Genomic DNA, 12,673 nt, shown 5'->3' with positions numbered 1-12,673 from the left:
AAATCTTGTAGATTTTTTCTTCAAAAAAACTTGAATCCCTTCTTCAACTTAGGATTTTGGCTTTTTCTTCAGAACTGTTCTTCAGAAGTAAAAATTGAAGGAGGAAGATGCAGGAGGAAGATGAAGGAGGAAGATGAAGGATGAAGGATTTTGGAGGTTGGAATTTCTTGAGAACTAGCAAAATTACCTGGGAATAGGCGTGGGATGGACTCGGCGTGGGAAGAAGTTAATGTGGAAGTGACGTTTCCTGCAAACGGTCACTTCCGTCCCTCCAATTAGTCAGAAATCGCGCCAAAAAATTCGCCAAATCCCGGTTAATTTTCAATGGCACGGGTCGTAAATTTGATGAACTCGGAGGTTGTTTTCGTCATTTTAAGTCCATGCCTGACAAATTGGACCTCTCGTTTATTTATGGGCAACCGTGGACGTCCAGCCCATTTTGGGCCTCGTTTTGGACGTCCAGCCCAATCCCTCAATAATAAAAATACTTAAAACATAGAAACTCCTAAATAAAAGAAATACCAATTTAAGGTAACTTCCTAATCTTATACTAACTAGGACCACTATTGTGGCCGACCGGGATGTGGGCCCACGTGTTATGCGCCTGCATCAGCTCCCCTTTCCCCAGAAGGTTCGTCCCGAACCTTTTCGATGAAGAAAACCTTTTGATGCACCCGCATATGATGAACTTCGCCATACCGATCCTTAATTCCCACTTTTCACGAAATTTGCTGAAAATCCGTAGAAGACAAATCTCGACCATACCACCAACTATAAGCTGAATCATATATTACCAAGATACTCACAAAAACAATGCCAACGTATAAACGCCCAATAAATTTAGACATCGCCCGTCGTCCTTTAAATCGATGAAAGAACCCACATATACTACCTTAGCCGATATATGACAAAATTTCATTTTTGTAGCGGAAATATTTCGTGTAGCACTAGAATATGTCCTATTGACTTCTTTCTTGAATGGAAACAAACGAGTAGCTGAAAATCCCGTGAGGGACATTTGATCGAACACGTGATGTGCGTCTTCCACTTGGTTCCATGAAGAAAACCAAGAACTTGTAATTGATTCATGATTATTCCCAAGAAACACCTTAGCCATTCGTGGGAATTGAGTGTGCAAACATAGTTTTTTCAACCAGAATTCTTCAATTGCGTCTTTAATTTCCTGAATTTGGTGTAGTAGGGTCGGTTTGAGTTTTTCTCGGCATTGGAGTGGGTTGTGGTCACTAGCTGCTTTCTTTTCTACTTCCACTTCCATGTCATAGTCATCATCTTCTTCTTCCTTTTTTGATTTTATTGATTCTTTTTCTTCCATCTCTTCTTCATCTCTCTCATTATCAGCCCAATTCTTCTCAGTAATCCCTAATCTTTGTTGGTCACCTCTAATTTTAGCAACCAAAATAGCTTCTTCAGACTTCTTAATCAACGTATTAAACAATCTCTCCTCTGGCTTATCTCTACCCCTTCCACTTTGATCCCGAAACTCACCAATATACTCATGATGCAAATAAGATTCTCTATTTCTCATCCCATGTTTAGAGAAGTAATTTCCCTCAATTACCAACTCGTCCAAATCGGCTCGTTTTTTATTCCTCACTGCAACCGACCTAGATAGAACTTCATTAGTAGTCGGTTGTTTTAAGCTTCTGATATGATTTAAATGCCGATTGATTTCGTAATCCTCTTGTAATGCATCGAATTCAGAAAATTCATCGAGATTTAGTGGAGATTCGTACTGTTCCAAGACGACAACGGTGTCGCGGGAGAGAAGGTCGAGAGGAGTGGGTTTTCTTTTGATTTCATTAATGGTTGTATCATGGAATGATTGAGGAAAGTAGAGATTATCGAGTTCCATTGTTGACCTACTTAGTTCCTTCGTCCTTGTCTCCTCAATCATCTCTTCTTCTGAGTTCTGGATGGTGACGAGAGATCTCGCCGTTGCGGTATCCATTGAAGGGACATGGGATATTCCACAGTCATCTTCTTCAGAAAAAACACTAGCGGCTTGGTCCAAATCGTCAACCCTAGTAGTCGTAGCAATTGAATTAATAATCACATTGTCTTCCTGATGGAAAGAGAAAATAGGCGATTGTGGTGGTAAGATTTCTGTTAGGAGTTCTCTTTCAATGTTCCCTCTTTCGTTTTCAAAAGTTGTAGTAACGGTTGTAGGTGTAGAATAATATGATGAATGAGGTGGTGGTGAATAATAAGAGTACGGAGGTGGTGGCGAAGACGGTGGTGAATACGGTGGTAAATCCGGTGATGAACACAATGGTGGTGTATAATAAGAGTACGGTGGTGGTGGTTGTGGTGGTGGTGGTTGGTATTGACAAGTAGAAGGTTGTGGTGTATAATTAGAAGATGGAGGTGATGGTGAATATGGCGGATTTTGCATTGAATATGGTATAGGAAAAAATTTATGATTCCAAACAAGGATGTCTTCTCCCGGAATTGCATATGCATCAAATAATTCGTCCGAACATGGTTTCTTCACATCACGAATAGAAGTTAGGTTTGATGAAGAAAATTTACTTCTTTCTTCTTCCTCGGTCATTGAGAGAATTTTGTTCCTTTTTCCTTGAACTTTTCCTTCAATATCATCGATCTTAGTGACTGAAGTAACTTCGGAGAACTGTCTTCTCAATTCAATTTTTGTTTCTACACATGACAAACATTCATCAAGAGGAAGAAAACCATACCTGAAAATACTTTTCAATGTATCCAAATCATCAATGATCGATTTTCCTTGATCAATAAGTCTCCATTGCATGGCATTGAATTGTTCATAGAATCTTTCGGACATATGTTGCTCAACCAAAAAAACCTTATCTTCGTCGGGAACGTCTTGATTTCTGAACCAATCTTCCATGTGTTGAATCCAGAAATTTATATGAAATTGACCTTCGAAGAGTGGAATTTTAGAAACTTGATGAATTTTTCTTTCATCTTCTCGATCAATATAAAATTGAGTTGTATCTCGAATAGGATCCCAATAAACGTGGAAAAAATTTCCAACATTCAAGAGGAGATGTATCCATAGATATTATTATTTTTTTTTCTTTTGTAAATAAAAAATCCAGAATTTTGATGGCTCTGAATACCACTTGATGTAGACGCATCGGAATTAAATAAGAACAAGAAAATAAACGAAGAACGGTAAAGAAAACGATAAATAAACTAAAACTTAATTAACTTCAATGGTTTTTCTCTTCAATATGAATAACAAAATAGACTAGACCTCCTTTTATAGGATAATAGACTTTCCTAGACTCAAACTAGGATTCCTAAATAATAAAAATACTTAAAACATAGAAACTCCTAAATAAAAGAAATACCAATTTAAGGTAACTTCCTAATCCTATACTAACTAAGACCACTATTGTGGCCGACCGGGACGTGGGCACGCGTGGACGTGGACCCACGTGTTATGCGCCTGCATCACCCTCCTTTTAAAGCGCCTCCCAAATCTCCTATTTTGGTTAGAAGGACCCCTCCAGAAAAAGGCACTCTCCCTTCTCTAATTTGACCTAAGGGTAAAGTTAACGCCGTTAGTTCAAAATTATTCAAATCAAGAAAAAGTCCCTTGACCGATCAAAAGCCCCACCGCTCTTTCATCTTCCTTATAACCTCTGTTTCATCTTCTTCTTCTTCTTCAGCTTATCTTCTCTCTCTGAAAAATTTATCACCTCTTTCACTACCGACATTTTCATCTTCATCTCTCCCTCATTCTCTATTAATTTCTATATCGTTCGCTCTCTGTTTTCTCTTTCTTTCTCCTTCTTTCATCTTCCTTATGACCTCTGTTTCATCTTCTTCTTCTTCCGCAATCTTCTTCCTTGTGTTGCTAACCAGTAGATTCAAGTATTCAGACAATGTAATTTCAAAGAATCGAGAAACACTAAAATCTATCACCTCTATCACTACCGCCATTTTCATCTTCATCTCTCCCTCATTCTATCTTGGTTTCTCTCTTTTTCTCTTTCCCTCTTTTCATCTTCATCTCTTCCTCTTTCATCTTCCTCAAACCCTAGGTTTAGTTTTTTGAAAGTTTGGTTATCACCAAAGTGGAAGAAGAGAAATATTTAGGGATTTGAGTTTTGAAGAGATCTAGGGTTGAGATATGTAGATTGCTAATGTGGGTGATATACACTCTTCAAGTGGGTTTTTTTTTAAACCGTTGTTTGGGAGGCCCTTTAACCAAACAAGGTCAATGACTATTTACCATGTCAATGAATTTCATGGGGAGGCCTTTTAACAAAAATGGGAGGCCTTATAAAACTTTCCATATTATATTGGTTATTAATCTAGGGATGTCCTGTATATTAGACTAATGGATATTTGATGTATATTTGATTAGTAGACTAATGGATCCGTATATTAGACTTGTTGGTGCTTCATACAAACTGATATGGCACCAACAAGTTACATTCATCTGCAGGAACTCTTCCAATCTCCAGAGTAACTTCAAAAAACCAGTCCATGTTCTTATTGCGGGTTTGGCCCTCTTAATGGTTATCTCTTGGTTTTTTCTATTTTGTGTCCTTTCATAATAATCTTCTTCTTCTCTCTCTAGGTTTGTTTTTGTTTTTTTTACAGAAAAAAGAAAGATTGATCTAATATCTTAATCGTTGTTCGATAATTTTATCCTTATACCACGTGTTTTTAAACTTATAACGCCATTAGCGCAGAGGTGGACACCTAGTTATGGTAATAACCAGAACAAAGAAAAGCTATGCATTCTTGATATTTCGATAAATACTGAACTTACATGAACAATGTGGTCAGTATAGTACACTTTTTGAAATACGAAGTATATTCTCTTATCATCTTTTCTGTATTCATGAACTTGTTAAACTATCGATCTTCGTTGAGATTTGCCCTTCTTGATAATTAGTATCAGCTTTTTGATCAGATCGAGCTGAGCAACATTTGATCATTACATACCATCCAGTCATTTGAGTCTGAGTGTCGGTAATGTTAACTGCTCCTCGTAGTAGGAAAGGAAGTTCCGTCATTGAGATGACCAACTGAGGTGGGACAAAACCATTTCAACATATTCGGACCCAATACCTGAACAAAATGATGGAGTTACCATGAAATCAGACTTATTCTTTACACTAGTGTCACCGAAATGAAAAACAAGCTCGGATATGAAAGAGAAAAGAGATGAAGTTACCGAAATGATGTTTCTGTAAACACCAACGTTAAAAGGATGGCGATAGGTTTGTCCTGATTTCCTAGCTAACCAAATTGCCCTTACTCCTTCATGATACTGATATAATTGAACCCATCAGTGGAAATACAGGTTAATAGGAAGATAAGTGGGGAAAAGTAGATATCGTTGTCGTGCCCGAGTTAATTAGCATGGCCCCGTTTACCCACTCTAATAGGAACCATTAGTAGGCTAACCCGGGCTAGCTTTCACACTCTGAAAAATCGACCTACGTGATCAGAAATAATAAATTGAAATGCTACAAAGTTACCTCTATAGTCGTTGTGTTTTGAGAAAGAAGGTATGTATGCCAGATTAGAAGAGTTCCCAAAGTCACGCTTAAGGCAGCAGTGATTGCGCCACAACTGACCTGATATGTAACTTCACCATTAGAAGTTCCCTAAAATCTGAAAAGCTAATGATCTAATTCTGTTGAGTAATTATAAAAAGGCAAACGAAGATAAGACGTACTAATGTGGAACAGGAAAACAAGTTGTTTAGTGGGTCATGCCATGGACCAGGACTCTCAGAAATGCACGAGTTCAGCCGTAACCTTGGTGCAGAAAATAACCTTTGTGCAGAAAGTTAACTCTCATGCGTGCGTGTGTGCGAGTGAGAGAGAGAGAGAGAGAGAGAGAGAGAGAGAGAGAGAGAGAGAGGGCTACAACAACGCTAAACCCTTAGGAACTAGCCGAACAGTTACGAAACTTACGTATAATATCTTCAGACCAGTCACTCCACTGAAACCCCAATCCTTTCGAAATGAATCAGCGATTAACATAACCTAAAACCGACAAAGAAAGCTTCTCTTAGTTTTAGTTATATAATTATATCGTTTGCAAAAAAGTGAAGGGGAAAAACCGGGTTGATGGCATACCATGGAGTAAATACTAGCTGCAGATGCATACATAACAAGGATAAAAAAGGTTTTATAATTTGCAAAACCAACACAGTTGTTTATCCATAGACAATGGTGATCCTGCATGTGGCATTTGAGATTATAAGAGGGTGAAATGACAGTGCAACAAAATCATAACGTTTACGAACACTAACAGAATGTAAACGCTTCCAACAGAGAGACTTGAGCTTAATGGCAAGTTTCAAAAAAGAAACTTGAGCTTAATCTTCTCATGATCTCATAAATCAAAATATGCTTTATTGCTTTGAACAACTCAGTATAAGTAATAAGGCTGGGGCAGTCCTGGGTAGGATGGAACTGGGTCCCGACCAGGAGCAAGACCGAGCTGAACAAGCCAACACAAGTTGAGCCCAGTCCCTCCCAAGATATTATTTAGAAACTTGAACATTATGTATGTAATTTATACATATATACTTGCAATACTTCATCCTCTCTCTACAAACCTTAATCAAAGGGGAAATGTTGGGTAGTTCAGCAAACTTGGCTCGACTCAGTCTGTAGCAAAGTCCACGTAATCCGAGTACACTATACACAGCATAAAGTCGTGAAAATACCTACCATTTTGAGCACACATCTTCTGCATATCCGACAATGATGAGTTCTGGGAGGCTTGTGCATCGAACACTTATCACAAAATCTTGAATTTGCACCCTATCGAAAATCATGCAATTGTGATTCAGAACCACGCAAATAAACAAAGACTAGTGTTTCTTAACAGTGATTATCAACCACGATATAAGAGATAGAAACGCTCATATTGGAAGTTCTATCATCAACCTCACACATCAAGATTCTGCAATCCTTTCCTCAGTATTCTATCTATAAAGAGGTTAATGAAGTGGGAGCACCTAGTTTCATATTTTACGAGATTGCATTTGAATTCATTTTAATAACCACAAATTTTATAGATTTTCTTACAACATTGCCTTTTGATCTAATCCAGTTTCCACCTTTCTTTCCAAACACCACACTTTGAAACTAAAGGGTTTGATGATTCAAAATTCAAAATTACCGAATATAAATAGCAATGAAAGAAACTCAGATCCAAATCAGGAATCTAGTGTTATTCCGTTTAATTCAGCTTGAGTGGGTATATATAGTCTTACTATTCTAGAACTGAAAGGCAGTCCGCAGTAAGCAATTGATGGTTAGTATCGAAAAGAAATTTTAGGGTTTTAAGCTTTCCTTACCAACTTTTAGGGTTTCCATTTAATCCAAATATAATTACCCACGAGAATACACGTCTAATATGGAAATTCAAACAAGAAACAAATAAAAGATCAGAGAAAGCTTACATTTTTCTTCCTTCCTTGATCGAAACCTTCTCCACCTTCAATTTCAGGAACGAATGAAGAAGGAACTTGACCTGGATCCGTAAGAACACAAGATACGAAAGAGACAAAGAACATTAGGGCAAAACAACTGAAAACAAATGAGTTTAAGATCCCATTAGAGCTATTCAAACCGAATCGATCCTCAATAAATATGAAAATTGTGGTGTAATAAACAAAACCCATCACTAGAAAAACTGCAAGAACTGGAAGTGAAAAGAATCTTGATATTTTCATCGCTAAAAACCCACTTTCTTGCTCTTAATCACCCAAAAAAAAAAATCGAGTTCAGTCAAGAACTTGAAAAGGGAATCGATGAAATTAGGTTTTCTAGATGGTGTAATTTGAAATTCAAGATGGTGTAATCCGAACACAGATCTGAGTAATTAATAGTGTAAAAATGGTTTACTGATTTCAGACGAAGATGAATTATTCACAAATCAATAAATCTTTTGTTTCACTTTATCTTTGTTTACACCACATTTACACTACCACATAGATAAATCTGAACCAATACTTCTTGGATTTTTGAGTAAACAGTCCAATTTTTGGGGGTAAAACAAAAAAAATCCAAACTTGCCAAAATATTGAATGCAGGTCCAAATGTCAGGGACAGCTCATTATTCCCTGGTTTTTATTTTTTTTCTCCCCTTCGTGCTCCTGGACAGAAAATTCTGTTGTTTTCTGAAACTATAAAGCGGGAAAGTAAAAATTTTTGAAAATTTGAAATTTTTGGCCGAAATTTTGGCTCGTCCAGCAAACTCTGTCTTTTCGTTTTCTTTCTCTCTCTAAATCACTACTTTCGTTCCTTCCCTCTTTCCATTCCTTTCTCTCTCTGAAATTTCCATGTTTTTCTCTTCCATTATCTCTCAAATTTTTCCTATTGAGCCCATATTTCCCAGAAATTTTGGCGAAATTGTAGGATCCCGCCAACAGATTTTCGCCAAAATCTTTATCTTTCTAGATTTATCTCTCCCCCTAATTTCTTTCATAATTTACGGTAAATTTATCTCTCTTTTCTGAAGGGTTTTTTTTAAATCTCAAAAATTTTTTTAGATGGATTTCATTTTCAAATTTTAGATTTATCTCCAGATTTTCCTTCTCTCTTTATCATATTTCTCTCTAGATTTTTTACCTTTTGAATCAAATACTTTATTTTTCAAATACTTTCATTTTATTTTACACTTTCTATGTAAACAATAAAATTTCCAGAACATAAGAAAATTTCCTACTACAAAAATGTCTAGTACATAACCCAATTGGTAATATACAAAACAATTCCCGGTACATAATTTAATTCCCAGTTCGAAAAGTGTCTAGTACACAATACAATTCCCAGTAAATACAAAAATTCCCGGTAAACAAGAACATTTACTGTACAAAAGTGTCTAGTACACAAGAAAATTCCTAGTAAATAAAATAAGTTCCGGTACACAAGATAATTTCCCGGTACAAAAGTGTCTAGTACACAAGAAAATTCCCAGTAAATAAAGTAATTTCCGGTAAACAAAAAAATTTACCAAGAAAATTCCCAGTAAATAAAGTAATTTTCGGTAAACAAAAAAATTTACCAAGAAAATTCCCAGTAAATAAAATAATTTACCAGAGAAAAATTCGAAATTTGAACCAATCTAAAAAAACTCGAAATTTGAACCAATCTTGAAAAATTCGAAATTTGAACCAATCTGGAAAAATTCAAAATTTGAGATAAGAAACGAATCTTAAAAAAAAATAATTTTGAACCAATCTATAAATATTTGTTGAGATTGGTTAAATTTGGAGAGAGAAAAAATCTAAGTTAGTTAGAATTTGATTAAATTGGGAGTGAAATTAGGATTTGGTTAAATAAGTAAAGAGAAATAAATCTGGAAAGAGATTTAGAGAGAGAAAGTAAAACGCAGAGTAGAGAGAGAGAGAAAGTAAATCCCGTGAGTTTTCAGAGTGGCAATTCCGTAATTTTCTGGGTGGCAGATTCCGTAAATTTGATGAAAAAACAAGGACGTTACGGTACTTTCGCGTGGGCCTCTGACTATTTGGACCTGGCTTTCATTTATTGGCAACCCAGGATGGGAATCCTATTTACTCCCTGGTTTTGGACGGTTCACCCAATCCCCCATACTTCTTATTTCTTACCTTATCTGAGGTTGAGGGAAGTCTCATGTGTTTACACCACATTGACTCCGAGTTATTTCGCGATATTAACACTACACCCAAAATGAAAATGTGTATGGCATTGATCCCCATTTTCGAATTTTCCGTTAAATATTTGTTAAGTGGTTCACATGCCAACCACATACGTGATTTATGACAAATATACTCTTCACAAAATATTTAGATTTATTGCACATTGGCCCCTAGTTAATTAGAAATTGGGTTATTTCTCAAATAGCCCCCAACTTTATGACCAACTTCCTGTCTAGCCCCCTACTTTATCAAAAATATTCAGATGACCCCTTTTTCAATTACAGTTATAACTCCGTTAACTAGTCATCACTTCTTTCTCCTCCATCTCATCACCCCTCTCTGCCACCTCATTCTTTCACAACCTCGTCGTCTTCATCGGCGAAGGTCGCCGACCGGTCAATTTTCCGGCCGACGACCTTCAAATTAACATAACAAAAACCCTTTTTTTCTCCTTCTTCTTCTTCCTCTCTCTTCTCTAACTAATCTTTCTCTCTCTCTAATCTTTCTCTCTGTAACCAGGCTCGGATTCATGGACCTTCCAAAGATTCATCTTATGTCCATTCTGTTTCATCAACCATCTAATATTTCCCACTTCTCCAATCTCACCTTGAAAACCCTCATAAAAAGCTACTTTGAAAACCCCCAAAATCTGAGTACAGAAACCCTAAAAAACCTTAGCCGATTCATCCGCATTTTTAAGTTCAGAAACCATAAAAACCTGGACAGGTCCATCCTCCTTCGATTAAGCCTTCTTCTCTTAACCTTTCATTTGATTCTATATCTTCAACTTCTTCTTTATTAACAAATCCATCATTCTTAATTTCTAATTTTAGAAGCCTTAGCAAAAATCAATCAACACTAACAATTTGTCAAAAAATCAAGCAGTAAGTAAATCTTCAGATCTAATATGAGGGGTTGAGAATCCCTCTCTCTGTCTTTGCGATTTCTAGGGTTAGGGTTTCGTTTTCCCGTGTTGGATGCTCAGATAAAGAAGAGGAAAAAGAAGAGGAATGAAAGGAGCAAACACTTATTATTTCTTTTCCAACAACTTTCATGGCTACACTTTTACCAGATTGTGAATTTCTAGCATGATACACTTTAGCAAAACTTCCATAGCCGAGAAATCAACCTAATTCATATTTTCCTTTCAACACATTTGAACTGTTACTACTGTTGTTCTTATTGTTGTTATCAACTTGATTATTGATCTTCTTCATTGAAGATGAATATTTGAATCTTATAGAGAGAAATAAGAGAAATAAGAAGATGAATATATCAAGAAGTAGAGGAAGAAGAACCTATCCGTCTTCAACGTGTTTACCATGACAAGTTCTACCTTCGTTGATATTTTTTTTTTGATCTTCCACCACTAACATCAGATTTTGACTGAGACTGTTGTTTTCTCATCTTGCTGCATTCCCAATCTAGTAAGAGAGAGAAGAGAAAGGGAAGGAGAGAGATTATTTTATATTTGAAGGTCGCCGGCCGGAAAATTTGTCGGCCAACGACCTTCGCCGGTGAAGATGATGAGGTGGCGATAAGATGAGGTGGCAGAGAGAGGCGATGACTACTTAACGGAGTTATAACGGTAACTGAAAAAAGGGGTCATCTGGGTATTTTAATAAAGTAGGGGGCTAGGCAAGAAGCTAGTCATAAAGTTGGGGGCTATTTGGGAAATAACCCCTAGAAATTTTAGGACTACACCCCAAAATAAAAATATGTATGGAATTAACTTCCATTCTCAATTTTTCATACACCTCCCAAAATAAAAATATGTATGGAATTAACTTTCATTCTCAATTTTTCAATCAAACATCAGTAAAGTGGGCCACATGACAACAACATGCATTAGTTTTTATATCATAAGTAACAAATCTAAAACTAACTACGGACTATACGGACTAGACTTTGTATTTAACGATTATATAAATGAGATCTTCTCTAATCAATTAGACTTATTAGATGACCAGTTATGGTGGTAAACCTTTTTTATATGTTTCCATAGTTTACCTAATATATGTAGCCAGATAGGTCGACCCCGTCTTTGGCTTTGGGTCGCCTATTTTCCTTAATATTCCTGACTTATTGCAATCAAGTTCTCAGAAGAACTCGAAGTCCATGGACCAATCACTTTCTCTAGATTATGCAATTTCAGATCGTAGGTTCTTATGATGTCAGATTAGGATGAATTTTCCACCACAAAACTATCTCTGAATACCTATAAAAATTAAAGGGATACGAAACCGCATGCGAATTATTTAATTGGCATTTGACGAAAAAATTGAGGATGAGAGTCAACCGTAAACAAAATTTTTTTGGGAGGGGGGGGGTGTGTGATGGGCCTAAAAGGTTACCCTAAAAGGTCTCCACCCGCAAGTATACGGGCGTCAAGTAATAAGTCCGGTAAGACCGGTTCGTTCCTCAGAGACTAAGTTAAACTAAAATCTAACCTTAAAACTATTGAGATTTAAAAATGGTTTGATGGAGGTTTAATGAAAATAAAACAAAAAAAATAAATAAACAAAGAAATAAGTCGGTATTCAGAAAAAGGAAACCTAGGGTTTTCGAATCCGTCTTCCTAACAATTCTAAGGACAAATTAATTTTGGTCTAATTGGATAGTTCTTTATATAACTCAGGTTTTCAGTCCATGAACGGTCTAAAAACCCGGAAGATATTATCGTTAAAATAGTAAAAACTGTCATAAATTTATCGTTAGAATAATTATTATAACTTCATCTAAAACCCTAGATATAAAAGACTTAGCTACTCATGCTAAAAACGCAAAATATTTAAAGTAATAGAAGAAAAAGAAGAAAGAAACTTACTTTTCTGCGCTTTTCCCACCAAACAGACCCTTAAGGAATTGATTTCCTTCTGTTTTTCCCGGAAATCTGCCAAACGCACCCTCTGGGAAAACGATTTTCTCGTCTTCCCGGAAACGGATTCCTTCTGGGAAAATTATTTTCTCATCTTCTTCAACTCTCTTTCTTTCTGTTTCTCTCTCTAA

The 12,673-nt window shown here is 36.3% G+C and overlaps 1 protein-coding gene across 2 annotated transcripts; it reads right to left on the bottom strand.

Annotated features, from left to right (window-relative positions):
- Positions 1–4,740: 4,740 nt before the first annotated feature.
- On the bottom strand, positions 4,741–7,987 carry LOC147568142 (DHHC-type zinc finger family protein). 2 transcript variants are annotated; one of them, XM_086654576.1, is made up of 7 exons: positions 7,445–7,987; positions 6,708–6,800; positions 6,108–6,209; positions 5,943–6,014; positions 5,502–5,600; positions 5,195–5,290; positions 4,741–5,088 (listed from the first exon to the last, which is right to left on the bottom strand). In XM_086654576.1, exons 1-7 carry the CDS (start codon positions 7,715–7,717, stop codon positions 4,996–4,998), a joined length of 828 nt encoding a protein of 275 aa, XP_086510702.1. In that variant the 5' UTR covers positions 7,718–7,987; the 3' UTR covers positions 4,741–4,995. The 2 variants fall into 2 exon arrangements, with proteins under 2 accessions (XP_086510702.1, XP_086510703.1); XM_086654577.1 differs by lacking the exons at positions 4,741–5,088; positions 5,195–5,290 and having other exon boundaries at positions 5,311–5,595.
- Between the last annotated feature and the right edge of the window lie 4,686 nt (positions 7,988–12,673).

This window comes from Eschscholzia californica, unplaced genomic scaffold, assembly GCF_041429995.1.
Source record: "Eschscholzia californica isolate CP2 unplaced genomic scaffold, dmEscCali1.0.p SCAF_1, whole genome shotgun sequence".
Taxonomy (NCBI): Eukaryota; Viridiplantae; Streptophyta; class Magnoliopsida; order Ranunculales; family Papaveraceae; genus Eschscholzia; species Eschscholzia californica.
Note: the sequence above shows the minus strand (reverse complement) of the source record. Positions and strands in the feature narration are given on the sequence as shown.

What these genes read in the sequence shown, in the direction of transcription:
- LOC147568142 (XM_086654576.1), bottom strand. Translation starts at nt 7,717, where the DNA reads ATGAAAATATCAAGATTCTTTTCACTTCCAGTTCTTGCAGTTTTTCTA. An exon ending in CAGCTAGTATTTACTCCATG is followed by an intron (nt 6,015 to 6,107) that starts GTATGCCATCAA and finishes TGTCGGTTTTAG; the next exon opens with GTTATGTTAATCGCTGATTC. An exon ending in AAAACACAACGACTATAGAG is followed by an intron (nt 5,291 to 5,501) that starts GTAACTTTGTAG and finishes CAATTATATCAG; the next exon opens with TATCATGAAGGAGTAAGGGC.